At 42.3% G+C, this 19,129-nt stretch overlaps 1 protein-coding gene across 9 annotated transcripts in view; it reads right to left on the bottom strand.

Annotated features, from left to right (window-relative positions):
• The window catches only part of FRMD4B (FERM domain containing 4B), a 229,029-nt gene that overhangs the window by 67,025 nt on the left and 142,875 nt on the right, over nucleotides 1-19,129 (bottom strand). For 8 of the 9 annotated variants that reach the window (XM_035106673.3, XM_035106669.3, XM_035106671.3 and 5 more), the window contains 2 exons: nucleotides 15,919-15,975; nucleotides 14,908-14,930 (listed from right to left, as the gene is read on the bottom strand). The exons of the other annotated variant lie outside the window; for it this stretch is intronic. In XM_035106673.3, the coding sequence (XP_034962564.3) occupies nucleotides 14,908-14,930; nucleotides 15,919-15,975 (80 nt within the window). The remainder of the gene's footprint in view (nucleotides 1-14,907; nucleotides 14,931-15,918; nucleotides 15,976-19,129) is intronic. 9 annotated transcript variants of the gene reach the window in all.

Here is a 19,129-nt window from a genome sequence, read left to right as displayed (position 1 = left end):
TTTTAATTGTGTGTGATGATTGAGATCTGCAGCTGACATATTTACAAAGAGCATTGAAACTAAAGAGCTTACAGCTTTTTAGGGGGGGCAGAGGATAACCAATGGGCATATGATCTCATTCAGTCACTTACAACTTGCAAGAACGACCTCAGAACAACAGACAGATTCTCCTATGCACCAGGCAGGAAACGGATCTGTTCCTCTCTACCTGCGGATTTATTGTTGAACGAGTGGGGATTATTCACGGTCTGCATGATGCTAGAAGATGTCTCCCATGAGGCTTCCAAGAGCTGCAGACTTGTTATTGCTAACACTCATGGGTTCTTCCTCTTTGCACAAAAGTCAGATTAGCCAAATTAGTCGTGGTTCCTTTGTGCGGCAGCAAAACTGAAAGCTTGTTATCACAGTCCTATGTGCTTGATAACAAAAGGCACCTCGGCCTACAAAAAGGCATGCATACAGTGGCAGGGAACTGGCAAAACTACAAGGGGAAAGTGGCATTAAAGCACAAGCACTGTCTGCGCTGTGTCTACTGGGCACACAGTAAACCTAAGTCAGGGGAAAGCTTCAGAAATAGCAGAGTGGAGCTGCATATAAACACAACACCTCCCATTTTTGTTTTCACAGAATCGACCCAGAGAGACCTTAGAGACCACCTAGTCAACTCTTGGCTCAATTTAGGAATCTTGCAACTACAGCATCCCAGGCAGACGGAAGTCCAGCCTGCACTTCAATGCTTCCAGCTAAGGAAAGCTGACCGCCTCCATAGGTAGTCTATTTCGTTGTTCAGCTAAAATCTGCTTCCTTGATGTTTCTATCCATTAGTTCCACTCCTGCCTCCTGGAGCAGCAGAAAACAAGCCTGATTCATCTTCTCCCTGAAGCCGATCAGATCTCTGAAGGACAGCTATGATGTCTCCCCAACTTCCCATCAGCTTAAACGTACCTAGTTATCTCACCTACGGTAACTGACTGACTGGAACGCTATTCCAAACAGATTAATTACTGGCACTGTTACGACGTTACCCAAGGCACAATAACAATAGCTCAGAGGTATAGTACTGTATCTGTTTCTCAGATGGAAGCATGTAAAAGTCCAATGAATAAAAGTCTAATGACTTTTAGAATGTAGAGGAAATCGAGTGGGGGTGGAGGGAAGAGGGACGAGGGTTAAAAGAATATTACGTTTGATTGGGGATATAAAAGATGAATATATGTTGGGGTGGGGATGATGTAGTGATGGCTTTGGTATATTTGTATTGTAGTGTGATGTAATATGGAATAAAATTTTAAAAAAGTCTAATGAATACAGTATTTCCCACAGACCTCATGAATTGTCTCACTTAATCTCTGTACTGTATTCACTTGAATTCTTTAAAAATGACACCACTGACAACACAAAATTGCAGCAGCTGACATCATCACACTTCTTTAGCTAATTATTTTCCAAAATAATGGACATAATTGAGCCAAAGCAACATATATGTTGATTTCAGTAGGAGAATTACAGGACAACCCTATAAAAGTCCAGGCAGAAGTAAATACCACCAAGTGCATAATGTAGGATTAAAGCCTTAAACATGTGCTTCAGTTCTCTCCCATTCGAATCAATGATACTGCTTAACTTTGGCTGGATTGCGGCCACTGTTTTGTCACAGAAATTCCCTGTTTGTTCTACAGGCATATTTACACCTGCTTGGATACATTGATTGCCTTCTAATACAGATAATTAAGATCTATTTCTGTTAACCCAGCCCACAGGTTAACCCTGTTAACCTCAAACTGCATATATCCTTTGATATGTACAGTGGGACCTCGACTTACAAATTTAATCCATTCCGAATGCACACTCGTAGGTCGAAAACTTCGTAAGTCGAGTTTCCCATAGGAAAAGCGGTTTCCCATAGGAATGCATTGGAAACGGAAAAATTTGTAAGTCAAGGAAACCACACCTAGCCGCGAACGGGTTTTCCATTCGGATGTTGAAAAAATCGTAAGCGCGCGGCCACTTTTTCCGCTCGTAACTCAAAAACGTCGGATGTCGAGTAGCTCATAAGTCGAGGTCCCACTGTACTTCAATAATAGTCAGTTGTCATTCCACCCCACCAAAAAAGAAGCACCAACGACAAGCAGATACTGTTTTCACATAGACTACATTGTGATATGTATTTCTAAAATACATCAGGATAGATATTGGAACTTTGTACACAGGGTGCTCTGCTAGAGGAAGGGGGTAGGCGATTTTTGTCTATTTCGTCTTTCCACAGAAAAGTTGCTCCAGAGGATTGGAAGACAGCACTGGAGGTGATGTTGGGAGAGGTGGAGCGAATTGGCAAAATTTGTTAGCTATGGGCCCTCATTGTCGAGCGAGAGCTTCTGTAGACTCTCAGTCCCTTCTGAGAACTGAAGGATTGGTAAGTCTGGATCCAACCTATAAATCACTTAACAACATCTGCAAGTGGTGCAATACTTTAAAACAGGGATGTCCAACTGGCCGACTGTGATCGACTGGTTGATTCCCTGCAGCTAGCGGTTGATCACGGGCCCTATTTCCTCCAAGGTGGAAAAAGAACACCTGGCCCTGGCCCCTCGCCCTGTCCTTCATTTGCGCACAATCGCAACAGTGGCAGATGGAGTTATCGCTAGCGATCTTCTGTTGAGCGACTTTTGACTGACTTTCTCCCCCCCCAAAAAAGGTCAACAACTTTGACCTGCCCCCCTTAAAAAAGGTAAACAACTTTGACTTGCTCACCCCAAAAAAGCTCAACAACCTTGGTTCGCCCCCCCCCCCCAAATGGGTAGATCACTGCCAGCTTTTTATTGTGGGAGTAGATCGCAGTCTCTTGGGAGTTGGACGTCCCTGCTTTAGAAGGTTTCTCAAAACAACAACCCCGTGATGTGAGTCACCACACTCTTCCCACATGGGGAGCTGAGGCTAAGAGAAAATAAATTTGCCCTGATTCACACAATGAGTACATAATAGAGTTGAAATCGTGTACCTTAGATCCTTAGGCAATTCTCAGGTCCACCCAATCAGAGATTGGTATATTTGTTAATGAAAGATACTGGAATGTTGCTCATCACTTACATTTAAAAATCTATGTTAGAAGTAGCTGTGCCTATAAAGTACCCAACAGAGCACAATGAATCTGTTAAGTTTTTTACAATGCCACAAGTGCAGTACTGTTAAGAATCCTGGGTGTTGAGCACGGCAGCATATTTTGCCTGGGTATAAAACTGAAAAAGAAATATTTTCCCCAATTGAAAACTAGCTCCCTGTGAGAGTAAATGAAAAGTATCTACATGCACATATTTATCCCGAATGTAGTAGCAATCAATCCTGAAGCGTAGCACAACCATTAAGTGGCTTTAGACTCTCAGGAACTTAAAATTCCATGTAAAAACAAACAAAGCACAAAGCAAACGCAACCGTTTGTAGTGCCATACATTTCACTCAGACTTATAGATAATCTTATCATGCATATAGAACCCAAGTCCTTACAACCTCATGCATCAACCTGACAGCTTTAAGCATTTGTCCAAGATGCTGCTTTCATTTCTATACCATAAACAGGCATTGCCCTCTCAGAAAGATTATTGTTACCATGCCTCAGGATTCCAGACAGGAAACACCCACTTGGCAGCAACACTTCAGAAAGCCAATTCCATTGTTGGAAGTATACTGCATGCAGGTAACCAAAGAGGGTTGGTTCAGACAATCACACACCAACTTAGTAAACCAGTGCTTAGTAAATGAAGTGCTACGGAAGGTTACACACAGCGTTTGAAACTCCCATTGTCCTAGGCACGTTTTGCAACAGGGAATTTCATGAACACGAGCAGCTTCTGAGCTCTGAATGTAGTACTGAGCCTAAGATTTCAGATTAAAACTGCCACTGCTGGAAGAAAAGGAGGACCCTTTTCTGCCTCCCCACTTCCAGCCACTGTCTGAAGACTGGAGAAGGGACCCTCATAAGAATATTAGGAGGGTGGGCAGGGGAAGTATGGCTTTGTTTTTTGCAGTCTTCAGATGAGGACTAGACCACTTGAAAAGTGAACATAAGATTTTAGCTGCAGTTCGTTCATTTTCAGGTTTGCATTCGTTATTAAAAAGCACGCATAAACACTCCATTTCGGTGCCCAGAACCTAGGTTTTAGGTGCCATTTAGCTCCTAGCTTTCATATCTCTGTTTCTAACACTGGTTGCACATGAACCAAGAACAAAATGTTTGGCAAAGCCATGTTTCTACAGATCTCTCAGAATTCCACAACTGATCTTGTTCAATAAAAGCTGAGGCTATTCCTGCTGTGTCTATGCCGTTTCGGGCATTCATCTCAGATTTCTTCACTATCAGCATGGAGGTGCCATAAGCAGATTTTTTTTAAATAAAAAAACAGCAATTGCCACAAAACCAATGTGCACCAACCATTATGGCAGGGTTGGTGCCCTCCAGTTATCATTGGACTCCCACATCCTATCAACTCCCATCAGGATGTTGGGAGTTGGGGTCCTACTTTATCTGGAGGACAACTTGTTGGCTGTCTCTGCATTGTGGGGATGGGAAAGCATGTGTGCATAAAGGTTGGCCACAGCATCTTGAGATGCAGCCACTACTTCTTAAGAACCCTCTCTGCTTTCAGTACAATTTAGCAACTCCAGTCCAGTCTGGGCTTGCGGGAGAGCAAGGGAACAAGTGTGCAGTTCACTTTTCATGCTCATTTTCCCCCCTAAGGAGGCTGTACATATGCTGGATCAGGTCCACACTAGTGTTAAGTACTTTCAAGCAGGCATTGTTACATTTTTTAAAGGATATATGCAAGTGCTTTTCTGTGCAGGCTTCCAAGCCCTGGGCAGCCTCTCTTACGCCACCCCCCACCTGCAGCCATTTGGTACATCAGCCATTGGCTAGACTGTGATAAAAATTGCTATTCCTCTTCAGGGTGGACATTTCTGCATTAGGAGAGCCTGGATGGTACTGGGTAGCCCCTTTGTGTTCCAACTAAGATATCCAAGGCTTTATAGCCTGCCAATGATTCCAGAGGTTGTGCTGCTTTGTTTTGTCTTTTTTTAAATAGCCGAGTCAGCTTTATGATGAGAAATGTGGCAAACAGGTGTTTCACCACAGCATGGCTCTGACTGTTTTTAGATTAGAGCAGCTGCTTTCTTTGAACAGCTTCCCAATTTTTCCTCAATAACATGCATAAATCATGATCATTACAGTCCTCTCAGTGAGTTTGCAATGAGTTGCGGCTACAGACACTGAGCATTTGCACAGCACATCTGCAACTTGTAAAGCATGCTGCCAGAAGTAAAAGCGAAAAAAGCAAAATACATATTCCTTCTGTTTGATGCGGAAGTTCGTGACTTTCAATTAAGCTGCAACATCAGTCTGCAGGGTATGCATATGTATTTATACAAACTGTTTCCTCTTACAAACTGTGTTTATCACTCAAATAATAACACCCCCCCTACACACACCAACCACCAAGAATTCATTCCATAGTCTGTGTTATGCTACACCAGGCAACAGTTATCTTTGCAGCCTATGGGCTATAATGGAAACCCAACATGCCAGCTATTTAAAGAAAAAAATAGAAGCCCTCCTGGCAGCAATTTAATTAACTTCCAGGGACTATGCACAGCGAGTTCTGAGCTCTGAAAAAACATTACTATTGAAAATGGAATCTGAGATCATCTGTCAGAAAATAAAACTCTTAAAAACTGATTACCGCCTGCTTCTTATACAGCAAATGGACTCAAAGTTAAGTTCCACTCTGTTCAACTACACATATTCTACAACATGCAGAGACAGAGAGATCTCCACCGCTCTCACTGCAAATTAACTTGGAAACGACCAGAGTTCTTTTGTGGGTGGGTGATGAACACACAGAAAGAATCTCCCCAGCACTTCTTGTTTCTGTGCAGCCTCCTGGGCAAATAGATGGAGCTGCAAATAGGATGAATGGCAGCAGGAAACAGAGTTTGCGCAGGTGTAAAATCTTTTACACTGTGAACAATTTCAGTTCAGTCTGGGCTGGTGAGAGCTAAGGAACAAGTGTGCAGTTCACTTTTCATACTCACAATTTCCTAATGAGGTCATACCTCTGTTGGACACCAGTGTTTACGACTACCAAGCAGGCATTTTTACATATCTTTAGGGCACATGTGAGCGGTTCTGGGCTGCTTCTCCATGCAGCCTGCTGTCCCCCTTGATCAAACATCAGCTGGGTGGTAGGGGGAAAACTGCTGTACTGGGAAAGACCGGGAGTTTTTTTGGCTGTATTAAGATCACAGAGAAGTGGCTGGTTGAACATGCCCCCCAGTGCCCATAATATAGCCAGCATCGCTGTCTCTGAGTACCCGGCTCACCCAGGGGCAGCAGCCAACATCTGGAGGGTCACTATATCCTTACCTCTGTCCCACAGGGACAGAGTCTGAATATTTCACACTCTGTCCCTTCACATATGCAACAGGGAAGGGAGAAGGCAGAGAGAACCAGCGGTCTCATCTCTTATATTTGCACACACACACACACACTTGAGAGCAATCATAAGCACTTTGTGTGTGAAGTATCCAAACAACGTTTAACCAAGGAATAAGTGTTTTCCTCTGCTTTGGCAACAGAACAGACATGAGCAGCATCAATGATGTCCTCTTTTTATGTTAAGATAGGGCAAGGAGCATAACTCAGTGGTAGGGTATCCGCTTTGCATGCAGAAGAAGTCAAGTTCAGTGCACAGCTATAAAGATCAACCTCAGGGAGCAGGAGCAGTAAGGAACCCTGCTCGAGACCTTGGAGAACCCGTCAATCAAAACACACAAACAATACCAGGCTAGACAGACGAAAGGTCTGACTCAATATTAAGGCAGAATCACGTGTTCAACTTTTTGCTTGCCTTGCATGCATATCTCTGGTGTGCTGAAGATTCATTTTGCTGGATCTCGTAGATAAAAGTCTTCTGAATGACACATGCTTAACTGGCAGGGTTTATAGGTATACAGAATTAGCATGGGCAAATGGACTTGGTGATCGCAAGGGATTTCGCTGCTTTTGCAATCCAGTCAAATCAGGATGGAAGCATCCATTGGAAATCCAGACATCCAGGAAATGTGCACTGCATTGCATTGCAAAATATGACCTCTCATACATAATCTGGCTGCTGCTGCTGCTTTTTTGAGAAAACATTTGTACCACATTCTACAATAAATTTCCCAAAATGGTTTCAGAGCACAAAAAACAAACCCCCCAAACCACAATGTGATAAAACAATCACAACAATGACTCCGGGTTTCAAGACCTGTGTCAAGCCACTAGTAAAGGTAAAGGGACCCCTGACCATTAGGTCCAGTCGTGACCGACTCTGGGGTTGCGGCGCGCATCTCACATTATTGGCTGAGGGAGCCGGCGTACAGCTTCCAGGTCATGTGGCCAGCATGACAAAGCCGCTTCTGGCGAACCAGAGCAGCACACAGAAACGCCGTTTACCTTCCCGCTGTAGCGGTTCCTATTTATCTACTTGCACTTTGACATACTTTCGAACTGCTAGGTTGGCAGGAGCTGGGACCAAGGAACGGGAGCTCACCCCGTCACAGGGATTTGAACCATCGACCTTCTGATCGGCAAGCCCTAGGCTCTGTGGTTTAACCCACAGCGCCACCTGCGTCCACTAACCACTAACCACAGCTAAATCTGCAACAGCTGTGTTAGCAAACTCCTGAGCATACTTGGGGGTCATTTCACCCTTCGTCACTTCCCCTGTGGAATGAAAACATACACCATCATGTGATAAACAGCAATCCCATGAATGCACACACGGGGAATGAATCTCTAACAAAAACAGCACATTCAGTAGCATTAAAACAATTAAAAGGTTTAGGCTGCAACCCTAACTCCTCTGATGTTGGTGGTGATTTTTGCAAACATACCCCAGCCTACACCCCCAGCAGGGGCCAGTTTCACCAATCTCTAGGTATGCCTTTGGGCACCACTGCCCAGAAATACTGCTCTGAATAAACTTTGCCTTAAATTCATGGCACATTTGCAATAAGTTAAAGAAAGACATTTGTTTGACAGCACCTTGAGACTAACTCTTTAGAAGCTTCTTATTGTAAAATATTCATGTTTATGTTTATTTAATTTATTTACAGAACTGCCAACATGAATACAAAAAATAAAAATAAAAAAACTTACGGCAGTGAACTACATCATATAAAGAATGAAATTACATTCATAAAAAAGAAGTACAAAATACATCACAAATCAGTAGACCGAGTTAATACATCAATACAGCTGAATTACCCATTTTCATGGTAATTACTTTAAGCTCATTTTATGTCATGGCAAGTCACATGCTCTGCTTTGCACAAAAAGGCTGGAGGGGATAGAATGGGCCCCTCTTGCACTGTGGCTTAGTTCCCCCACAAAACCTTTGGAAGATGTCTGTTGCTGAGGTCCAGCCCGTGATTCCCATCCCTCTTTACCTACAATTCTACAGGTCTCTTTTTATTGTTAATTATGGTCTATTGAGAAAGCCCAGCTATCTTATACTGACACTAGCCATAAATGTTCTATAAACATAAGCGCACCTGGGGATCTTCCACTTCTGAGTTCTCCTGGCAAAAATCCCCTGGCATACATCCAAGCGGTTCTGCGTCTTCCAAATCTGCCACTCTGGTGCCAGATTTCTCTAGCTTTAACCTGCTAAAGAGCTTTCAAGTAAGGAACCATTGAGCTCTCAGTATTGAAAACAAACATTGCCTTCCCTTCTCGTACATTGATACTGCCTCTTCCCTTGGGCACTGACTGTCTCATTAGCAGCATATACACTATTTTTGTTGATATAATCACACCGGCTGGTTGTCCGGGTATGACCCAGGCTTCTGAAAATGAAAAAAGTGGCACTTTCCAATCAACAGCTGTAGTTTGCAGATGAAAACAAAGCGGCGGGGAGGAGGGAGACTTCCAATGCAACAATACTTTCCTGAAATGTAACCAGACCAAAGAAAAATAATACTTCCATGCTTTTGCCTCCAGCGCTTATGCTGTAACAAGGTGCCAAAAGACTGCTTGTTATTTAAAATTACGTTCACCAGAAATGATACTCATCCGTACTCCACATCTTCAGTTGAACAGATCATACCTAGCAGAAACCCTGGAGAGTGGATAACAGAGAGTGGTACCTTGGTTTAAGAACAGCTTAGTTTATGAACAACTTGTATTAAGAACGCTGCAAACCCGGAAGTAGGTGTTTCGGTTTGTGAACTTTGCCTTGGAAGCAAAACATGTTCCGCTTCCTCTTGAGTGTGTTCCATTTGTAAATTGAGTCCCCTGCTGCTATGGGAAAGGATGCCTTGGTTTAAGAATGCTTTGGTTTAAGAACAGACTTCCGGAACGGATTAAGTTTGTAAGCCAAGGTACCACTGTATACAGCAGCAGGCTACATGAGCCAGTGGCTTGACTGAGCTGGAAGCAGGGTTAGTATTGTTAGGCGTGCCAGAATTTTTTAAGTGGTGATAATTGGAACATGGTTGTCGCTGGAAGCTTGCGGCATTTTTCAATCTCTGTGTTTATTCGCTATATAGATTGAGAACAGATGAGGCTCACTGCTTAGCAGTCCAATGACACCCCCAAATCTTCTGCTTCCACATCAGGTTTGCTAGGGGAGCAGCCAGCACTTTCAGAGCTCAAGAAACCCCCACTTCTTGGCTGTTTCAAACTGCTGCTGCTGCTTCACACACTGTTGGCTCTCATCATTCCCAGCTGACGCACCTCATTCATATATTGGCTGGCTATGGATAAGGGCAAACAATAAGAGACATCAGCCAGAAGGAAATCCGCTAGGCAGATCTTGTTGGGTTGGGCCACTTTAGCAGTTTCTTCTTGCAATTACAACATCCCTGGGTCAGAAGGGCCAGCGACTGTGAACACAAAACTGTTGGGGATGGGCATGTTTTTGTAAAAAAAACAACACACACACAGAAAGACAAATTAACATCAGCTTTAGAATGCTTATTCCTCCCTCCTATTACTCACCCCTCAGCCATCCTACATTTGACATTCAGCTTGCAATCACACACTGGTTTACCCATTGATCTAAATGGGGCTTATTATCAGGGGCAAAATGAAAAGCTAAAACTGATTTCTTTTCTTTTTTTCCAAGTGAGTCAAAAATCCCGGAAGGCTTAAAATATTTAACACATGGTTTCCAACAGGCAGCTCCTTCTTTCTGAGTCCAGGTCTGATATCTATCTGGCACTTCAAAACATTTGCTCCCCCCACCTGTTTTTCTGACAACTGTCCCCACATTTTTGTCAGTCATGAAATAAATGCAGTTATTCTTTATTGGGCCATCCTGATGCTATACTGAAATCCGCAGTGTAATAACAGTCTGGAGACAACCAGTAAGGAGGAAGGGAGGAAATAATTAGGTTGGAGTGTTCAATCAATTAATCAGTTAGAATAAATTGGTTAAGCTTGCAAACCTAAACACGCTAGAGATTTAACCTCACTGGGCACAGTGTGACTTTGTATTGAGTAAATAAGTATTAGGTTGTGATATGCAACTGCAGTTCTGTACATGGTTACCTGGGAGTAAGTCTCATTGAACAATCCTAAGTAGGCACATTCTGTGAAGCTCTTTGCATTGGCGAAATGCAAATTTACTAAGAACACCTTATCATTTGCTCTAAAATCAAGAGGCTCAAAAAGAACATTTCTTTTCTCACACCCCTCAGAATTTTAACAAATCAGTTTAATTGTTGCTATCCCATCCTGAGACTTCTCTAAAGAAAACAACTTTCACTTGCAGAAAGTGAAAACCTGCCTACCTACGGTAATAACAACAGCTAAAACCACAACTATTTTCCCTTTCCCATTTCAATAAGGCTCCGATTTCTCCGATTTCTAAAAGCACAGTCCTCAGAATAAGGTTGATGGGGCTTACTAGTGAATTAATATGCATGTCTAGGATTTCAATTTGACATCCTTTGGCATTTTTGCCATTGTATTTTCAACTTCATTTCTACAATACAGGAGAATTAGAAGCACACTCTACAGCTACTGGTTTACCTTTTGTAAACCGCTTTGAGGGTTTGTTTTGTTTTGTTTGTTTGTTTTGGTGTTGTTGTTTTTTTTTACAAACAAGCTGTGCATAATTTTTATGAAATAAATAAATACCGAAATAATCTTTAAAATCAGTGGAGGTACTGTGTGTGTGTGTGTGTGTGTGTGTTTACTATTATCTCTTTATTACATCTGAATGCTCACTTTCCCCCAAGCATTCCCAGGGAGATTCCCCCCCAGGTAACAAAAGAAAGTCTTAGACCTGCTTAGCAAGAGAGATCAAAGCTGCACCAGACACATTTGTACTGATTTCTGGGTCTATGTTTATTGATTTTCAAATTAATGTATCGTCGCACATTTATTTTGAACTGAAAGAACTGCTGTGGCACACACACCTTGCAGCATATGTGCAGCATATGAATTGGGTTATTCATTCATTCATTTATTGCAAGGGAAGTTGGGCTGTTTAGAAACAAATGAAAGCTGTGATTCAGAAACTGAAAGCCATGCGTACATTCCCATTTGCATTGATGGCATCAAAGTACCTTTGCCCACACCAAGTTGTGTGAAGTTTTATGGCTTCCGCCGGGGGCTTTGCCGATTTTAAGGTTGGAAATAAGTTCTAGGATTTCATCAGGGTCAGTTGGGGGTCAAATGGGCAGACGGTCTGATAGTTTGTCTAAGGTATTAATATTAGATTCTGGAGACGTAAAATAATTTCTTAAAAAGGATTCCCAGACTGGGGCAGAAATAACTGTTAGAGGATATCTTTTAGATTCACTGTTGACCAAAAGCCAGAATTGTGTCTAGAATTGTGGGATTTGGAGGCAGCTATAAGCGCTTGCCAGCGGTTAAGTTGCCATTCCTGCTTGGCCATTTTTTGCACATGTTTATAAGCTATTTTTGCTTGTGAAAGCCATGCGCAAGTGCTCTGAGGGCGGATTGGGGCAATGGGGCATACTTCACATTTGATCGCCCATGTTGCCCACACCTGCTGTTTCAACATGGTATGCTAGCAATCTAACTTCTCTGGGCAGCCTGACACATGGCAGTGACCTTGCTTTAACTCTGGATGCTTCCTGAATGTACACGATTGTCCCAAGGCGACACTAAACAGCTGGGCAGGCTTGACATCGCCAGCCTCACTGCATACAGAGGAAGCAAAAGCTATTTGCCTGGCCAGAGCTGTATCTTCAACTCAGAATTCCCACAGCAAGGCTTAGGGAGTGCACTGGCCTCAAGGAACTTGCAGAGTTATTTCTTCTCTCTGCCTTCTGCAGGGAGATGAGATTATCAGTAAACTGCTAGCCAAGAAGGTTGCATGCAACCTCCACGGAATGAATACCTGTTGCCTCTGAGTCCCGGTTGTCGGGAACTGCAAGTGAGGAGAACCTCGCCCAACTCACAACATGCACATAGCATTCAGCATGACGGCATTCTCAACACACGGCAAATCCTTCCATGGATTAAATCAGATTACTGCTAAGTATTCTGATCTGGGATTAATTGGTTAATCTTACCAATTAAAAAAACCTATGGCTTTGAGTTAAATTTGCAAGACTCACCAACCAACAGTGCTTGCATTCTGTTACAAAATACCCAGCTACTGCTCAGTCAAAGCACTTACAGGTGGATGATGTTTTGGCACTAGCTGACAACTGGAAGTTGCACAGGGACTGTGCTGATCTCTGCTAGCTAGACCAGGCGATTGGCAGTGCTAGTACAGCTAGTGCAGTTTGTATCGTGATAGGGGGTAGCTATCCACTGAATACAACTTTGAAGACCTTTTATCTTACAGGGTTTCCCCCTCTCTTTTGTACATTATGCCCTGCAAATAATTGTAATAACTATGCCAAGGGCTACTTCTTGCAAGTAACTGATGCAACCTTAATTACATCAAAGGGAATTTAACTACTGCTGTTAAGTGAAGTCAAAACACCTTGCTAGAAAGTTAGCCTTTCGCCTAATCCTGTGTGGTTGGAGGGTTCCTAGAGGGCAAGACGGAGAACAAGAGGGGGAAATGGAGGGATGCGGGGGGGGGGGAATGGATAGAACAGTGGAAGAAGAGAGAAGTCCTCTGCAAGCGATCAGTACAGACCTTTAGCAAGGAGAGCAGGGAGCCAGAAAGGACAGTAATGGTTGGGAATGGTCACAGCTCAGTGGCAGAGCATCCGTTTTGCACGCAGGCCAGAGGTTCAATAAGGGATAAGGACCATTTTTCAAACCATGGAAAACCACTGCCAAACCAAGTAGACAGTACTAAGCCAGATGGACTAATGCCGCACCGCTGCTAATCCCTTATTTTCCAATCCGGAAGTTGACAGCTATGCTTAGAGACCAACTAAGTTTGTCATTGGTATGAGCTTTAGTGTGCATGCACACTTCTTCAGTGTGTGTGTTGTTATGGTTATCTGAAGAAGTTTCAGCATCAAGTTATGTCACTGAAGAGGCAGAGCTTTGTAGAAAGTAGTGGACACCTCAGCCAATGGCTCCCATCAAGTACCAAAACCCATAGCAAACGTAAAGATCAGCCTTTGCCAAGATGTTTTGGACTACAACTCCCATGATCAGCTCCAGCCAGCATAGACTGGGGCTGGCAAAGGGAAGTAGCAAAACCTTTCCCCCGAATCAACTGCAAATCACCAGAGACTGATTTGCCAGTACTGCGTTTGAGGGCACCGCTGTGCAAAGGGGGCACAGCCTGACACACCATCTACCTGACACACCATCTAAGCAAGCATGCACAGAGACAGTGTAGTCGTCCCACCCTCAACCCCCTGCACACGCATGCACACACACACACACACACAGCAAGGATACCTCAAGTCTAATATACAGAACCTACTTCTGCCATCTGTAAACAAGCAATCTTTCCTTTGCAGGAAGGCAGGCATGTGGTAAAACATTAACGTGATGAAAGCTGACCTTTTGAATTTGTTTGTTCAGTGAGCCACTACTAATTAAAGTCCCTCTCTCCTCCAGCTCAGACACAATTTCCTTTTCATTTCTTGTTTTAATTCCCACCCAACCCACCCCTCCTCTTTCCTCCTTCTGCCTTGCAATTCCACCCAAAAAAGGCTGGGTTTGACAGGTAGGAAGAGACACAATGGCCAGGGCTGCCCGATTTATGCACCAGTAAGTAGAAAGCTAAGCCCTACACAAGCTCCAAGTCCCTCACCAGCCACAATGCAGCTTGTCAGGTCAAGAGCATGAGGGGTGGGGCCCCAGTGGGGCAGCTGCACGGGAAAAACTTTGTACAGTGATCTCCAAAAGCAAGCAACTGACAAGCTTCATCTTTCTGGGTACGCATCAGGGCTATTCACAAGCAGGGTCATTAGGAACTCTGGACTTCTTTAAAAATGAGCGACAAAATGGAGCAACTTGTCTGCAGAGGACCCCAGCACAAAATGCTGCTATTGTTTATGCAAGTTTCGCCTTATTAAAGATTAGCTAACGCAAGCAAGTAGGCTATGGCGCTTTGAAAGACACTGCCCCAGTTCACACCCCATTCACAAAAGAATCACATCCCCAACCCAGTGTGAAGGGGTCAGTCCAGCCTCTGGCTGCTGCAGTGATTCTTTTTTTCTTTTTCTTTTTTTATAAATATTTTTTATTAAAAAGTTTTTTATAGAAAACAAAAACACAACAATACAAACAGAAAAAACACACATACATCATCTTATATTATCTTTTTAACTCATTGTCTTCTTTCTTCTTTGGTTACTACACATGCTTTCCTTTCTTCCCCCCACATTTGCAGTTGGCGAATGATTGCTTAAAATAATGCGAACTGAACAAAACATAGTCATTCTATATGCTAATATTGAAAAGGGAAATGTAATTACCTGGAGTAGTCCCCTTTAGCTTCCTACAATTGAGAGGGAAAAGTAATGATGTTAAAACACTTTTTTTTTCGCTCTCAATGCTAAATTAAGACATCACATCACTGAAAGCTTTTTTTTTAAAAAAAAGAAAACCCATACCCACACCCTAAACTCGTATTTTAAGCCAAGCCTTGACCACTCAGGCAAGTCTAAAGGACATCACTGGTTTTACAGGGTTTTGCTCTTTTCAAAGAAACAGAGAGCCCATCCTTGCTCAGCCTCAGCCAACCACAAACTGAAATTACAGGGATGGCCAGCCCTTGTGAACAGCCTGGCAAGGTTCATTCAAAACAGCACAAAAGTTCAAAAAGTCAAAGCCATCATCAGTTTGCTGCTGAATTTTGTCAATGAAAATCCAAGTCTCTTGCTGAGAAAAAAACCAGAAGAGACATGAAAACATGAACAACAACAAAATCGTATGCGGTAAGAAAGATTGCTAACTGGAAACCAACAGTGCCCTTGATTGGGATCTACAGAACACTGTTCCAAAAATAAAATGACATTGCATTTTGAGCTTTTCTTTTTGAAGCAGAGGTGAGAGAGGTTTAAAAAATTATAGAAATGCTTAACATTGCTGCTCCATATCACACTCTTTACCCAGCGTCCAACATATAAATTTTTTTTTTGGGGGGGGGCAATAATTATGCTAAAAACGTGATGCTAGTTCAATCATTCTGTGCAACTCCACATCTTAAAGCACATACTCATACTTCACCCCAAATGTTTATGTCCATTCTAACATCTCTGTTTGCTCTTAGCACAATGGCAGTTTTGAAGCATTTGTACCACAAATGCACATTTTTTTGTGGTTTTTTTTTTTGTCGGGGTTAAGGGAGAAATAGACATGCCTATGCAATATAACAAAAACATTAAAAACTGCTGTCAAAATTTTGGAACTAAAGGCTTTTGAGACCATGCATGTAAAATTAATAACAACAACAGGCACGCAGAGAGTTTTGAGAAAAACCTTACCTGTAAAATCAAAGCAGCTAACCTGAAGACTGTCTCACTTTCCACCTCAATATGCCCCTGTTTAAATAAAGAGGAAAATATTAAGGAGACATAGCCTAAAACTGCAGCAATGGGATGCCCCCCTGGGCTACACCGAATCTGTTAGCCTGTCACTACTCAGCACCACTGGTTTTCCTTCCATTGCAGATCATACCATTACAGCAAGGAGCTGTAAAGTTGGGCAACTTCATTGCACTTAGCATGGACAAGCAGGGAAATGATTCTGTAAACGTAGGTGCAGAAGGCAAGAGAAAGCTGACACATGGGTTGCCTGAAATCTTTGATGAATCACACCTCCCCCCTTACAAATTTAGCACGTTTGGACCCTGCAGATTTCCCAAGGTCTGTTGGCTGCACATTGACTGAATTTTATGCAAACACATCCAGCACACTTACAGTGTGCACAGTTATATTGAGGTGAACCGCATGATGTCCAATGGTCTAAGCATTCATAAGACGCTGCACTTCATCCTTTTTACGGCAAGGTTTGGGAACTTGAACTATCTTGTTTCAACACACACACACAAAACAACTTGTGAATTTAGGCTAATGTATTCAGGCATTTCTAAAGATAGAACACCCTTGTTTTTTACCGCAAATGCATTATTATCGTTTCAATAGCATTTTTGAATATGCAAAAAGGCTTTCCAAAGTCCCTAAACATTTCATGCCCTGAAAAACGGCCCTGCTGGGTAGGTTGATAGTCTCATCTATTATACAAATGCAGAACCGAAGCTAAGAGGCAACAAACTGCAGCGGCTGCAACGTTTTTCATTATTCAAAAAGCCAGTAAACTTCAGATCCTGGCTAAGGATTTCCCCCACCCCCTGCTGCTATCCTCTTCTTTCACTGCCACCCAATGGCTAAGAAATTGGTTGCCAGGCACTTCCACAGGAATAAATAAGCTAGTGCAGTGCAACTCCCCCACCCCTACCCCATGGACCACTTGAAAATTGCTGAGGGTGTTGGTGGACTACATAATGATTTTTCTGCCTGTTGCAGCATTTCTAATGTGCTGTGACAGGTGCTGTGTGATTTGTAATTATATTTTTGCTGCTTCTTTTATTTCTTATCTTGTATTTTATTGTATTACAATTTTAATTTCATAGAATTCCTATCCATATATCCTCTGCATAGAGTCTATGTGGGATTTGTTTCTTAACAAAAAAAACAGACAATACACTCTTATACAATTGAATCAGCAGTTGCTGTATTTTCTTCTCTTCCACTGAATGAAGCCACCTTCTTCTTGCTTTCACTATGAACATTTCCCTCCCCACCCCACATGCTTCAAACGGGCAGTCCTCTTTCTTCTTTTCTCTTTTTAAAAGAGCCACTTATAACCTTATAAGACACATTCTTGTTACTTTTTTCTAAGTAGTCAAATGCTTAAAGGTTGTTCCAAGAATGAAGATAGGCATGTCACTGTCTGTGAATGAAGAGGAGACGTCACTGTCACCAGCCAATCTATGCTGTGCACTGCTGCCTTCTCTTGGCATCCAGTAGAACCAGTTCTTCCTGAGCAAAACCCTGAAACAGGAATAGCAGCTATATCTGATCCAGAATAGCATAGAATATGAAATATTCAGAATATTGGGAAATGATAGAAATGAAAAGACCTTGCAACAGTTGAACTGTGATCCAGCCCTTTGGCTAATTAAACCATCTACGGTCTTTTAAACTGTGCCAGGGGTAATTGGTTTGTTTGTTACTATGTTGTGTACTTTTATATTGCCATATGCCCTGCGATCTGGTATATAAATTTAATAAATCAGAATAATAAAATATAAATGCACATAGAACTACTGGCCTAGTTCTCATTGAGGTGGAAAATCTATACCTGAGCTGTCCTGCTTCAAACTGCAGGTGAGGTTGCACATGACTGAATGTTCATTGAAAGAAAGAAAAAATCCTTGCATGAGTGATACCTTCAACAAGATCAAAATTGAAGGGACTAACAAATAAATGGCACACCCTGCTTTTAACATTTAGAAAAAGAGTTAAATAATGACTGTAAAACACTTGGGTGAATAAGAATATTTTTGTTGTAGAACAGCCTTTCCAAACCTGGTGCCCTTCATATATTTTGGACTATAATTCCCATCATCCCCAAGTACGCAGGAGCTAGGTCTATCCACATAATCCAAACATCCTAGTTTCAATTTTAAGTATGTCTTGAAACAATAGTAGTTGGGGGAGCCCTTTTATCTTGCTACATTCAATATGCATATGTAAACCTAGTTTAGCTAATCTACATTAATAGTTAGTTTATATTAGTGAAGATAGGGCTGCCAACAGCTTTGTCCGGATTTTCACTTTTGGGAATATGGAAACCCTAGTGAAGGACACTTGCCATTGGGAGAATGATGTGATGGAGTGGGGAATGTGAAGGAGCCACAGCTGTACAACACAGCCAGTGTGATGATGTCATATGCAAGTGTGCTAAGATAAATGACAGGCTCTCCTTGCTCAGACAAGTGACTGACGTGATATTAAGACTTTCAGGTTTTACTATTGTTTGTGGCATATTAACACAGAAGTTAGTAAATGAGGCCAGCTCACTATTACATGGGATAAAACAAATTTCCTTGCTTTTTTTTTTTTACCATTCTTGGGAGTGTTCTTATGGGGGCTACTGAGATGACCTACTACTGCACTTTAAAATTCACCTCTACACCACTGCAGTGGGAATTGCTTAACCCTATACGGAGCATAAATCCAGTGTAGCAGAGACAATGTCCGTTTTTCACATTGCAGAACTGCACTAATGCTCATACCAAAATAAAAACTTAGTTGGTCTTTAAGGTGCTACTGAAGGAATTTTTTTATTGCACTAATGAGAACATTCACAGTCATAAAATGCTTCACCTTTTGTACAACAATTAGAGCCACTTGAGACCCCGTCCTGAATTGAACCTGGCAGTCCAGCTGATAAGCATCCCCGGGGACAGCTGACAAGAAGACACAACTTTAAAAAAATAAAATAGCTGCACAGTTAGTTATGCGGTACTCTGACATACGGCTACCCCCCAGGGATCATGTAGTTTGATGGCATCAATCCAAGCAGACATAAAATTTAAAACTCACAGACACTTGCTAAGGTTTTATGGGAATCTGTGGATATTAATGCATAATGTGACACTTATCATAATCCTGCATTCAGAAAGTGGTT

The sequence above is a fragment of the Zootoca vivipara genome, chromosome 2 (assembly GCF_965207765.1).
Source record: "Zootoca vivipara chromosome 2, rZooViv2.hap1.1, whole genome shotgun sequence".
Classification (NCBI taxonomy): Eukaryota; Metazoa; Chordata; class Lepidosauria; order Squamata; family Lacertidae; genus Zootoca; species Zootoca vivipara.
This window is presented reverse-complemented; position numbering and strand designations above follow the sequence as displayed.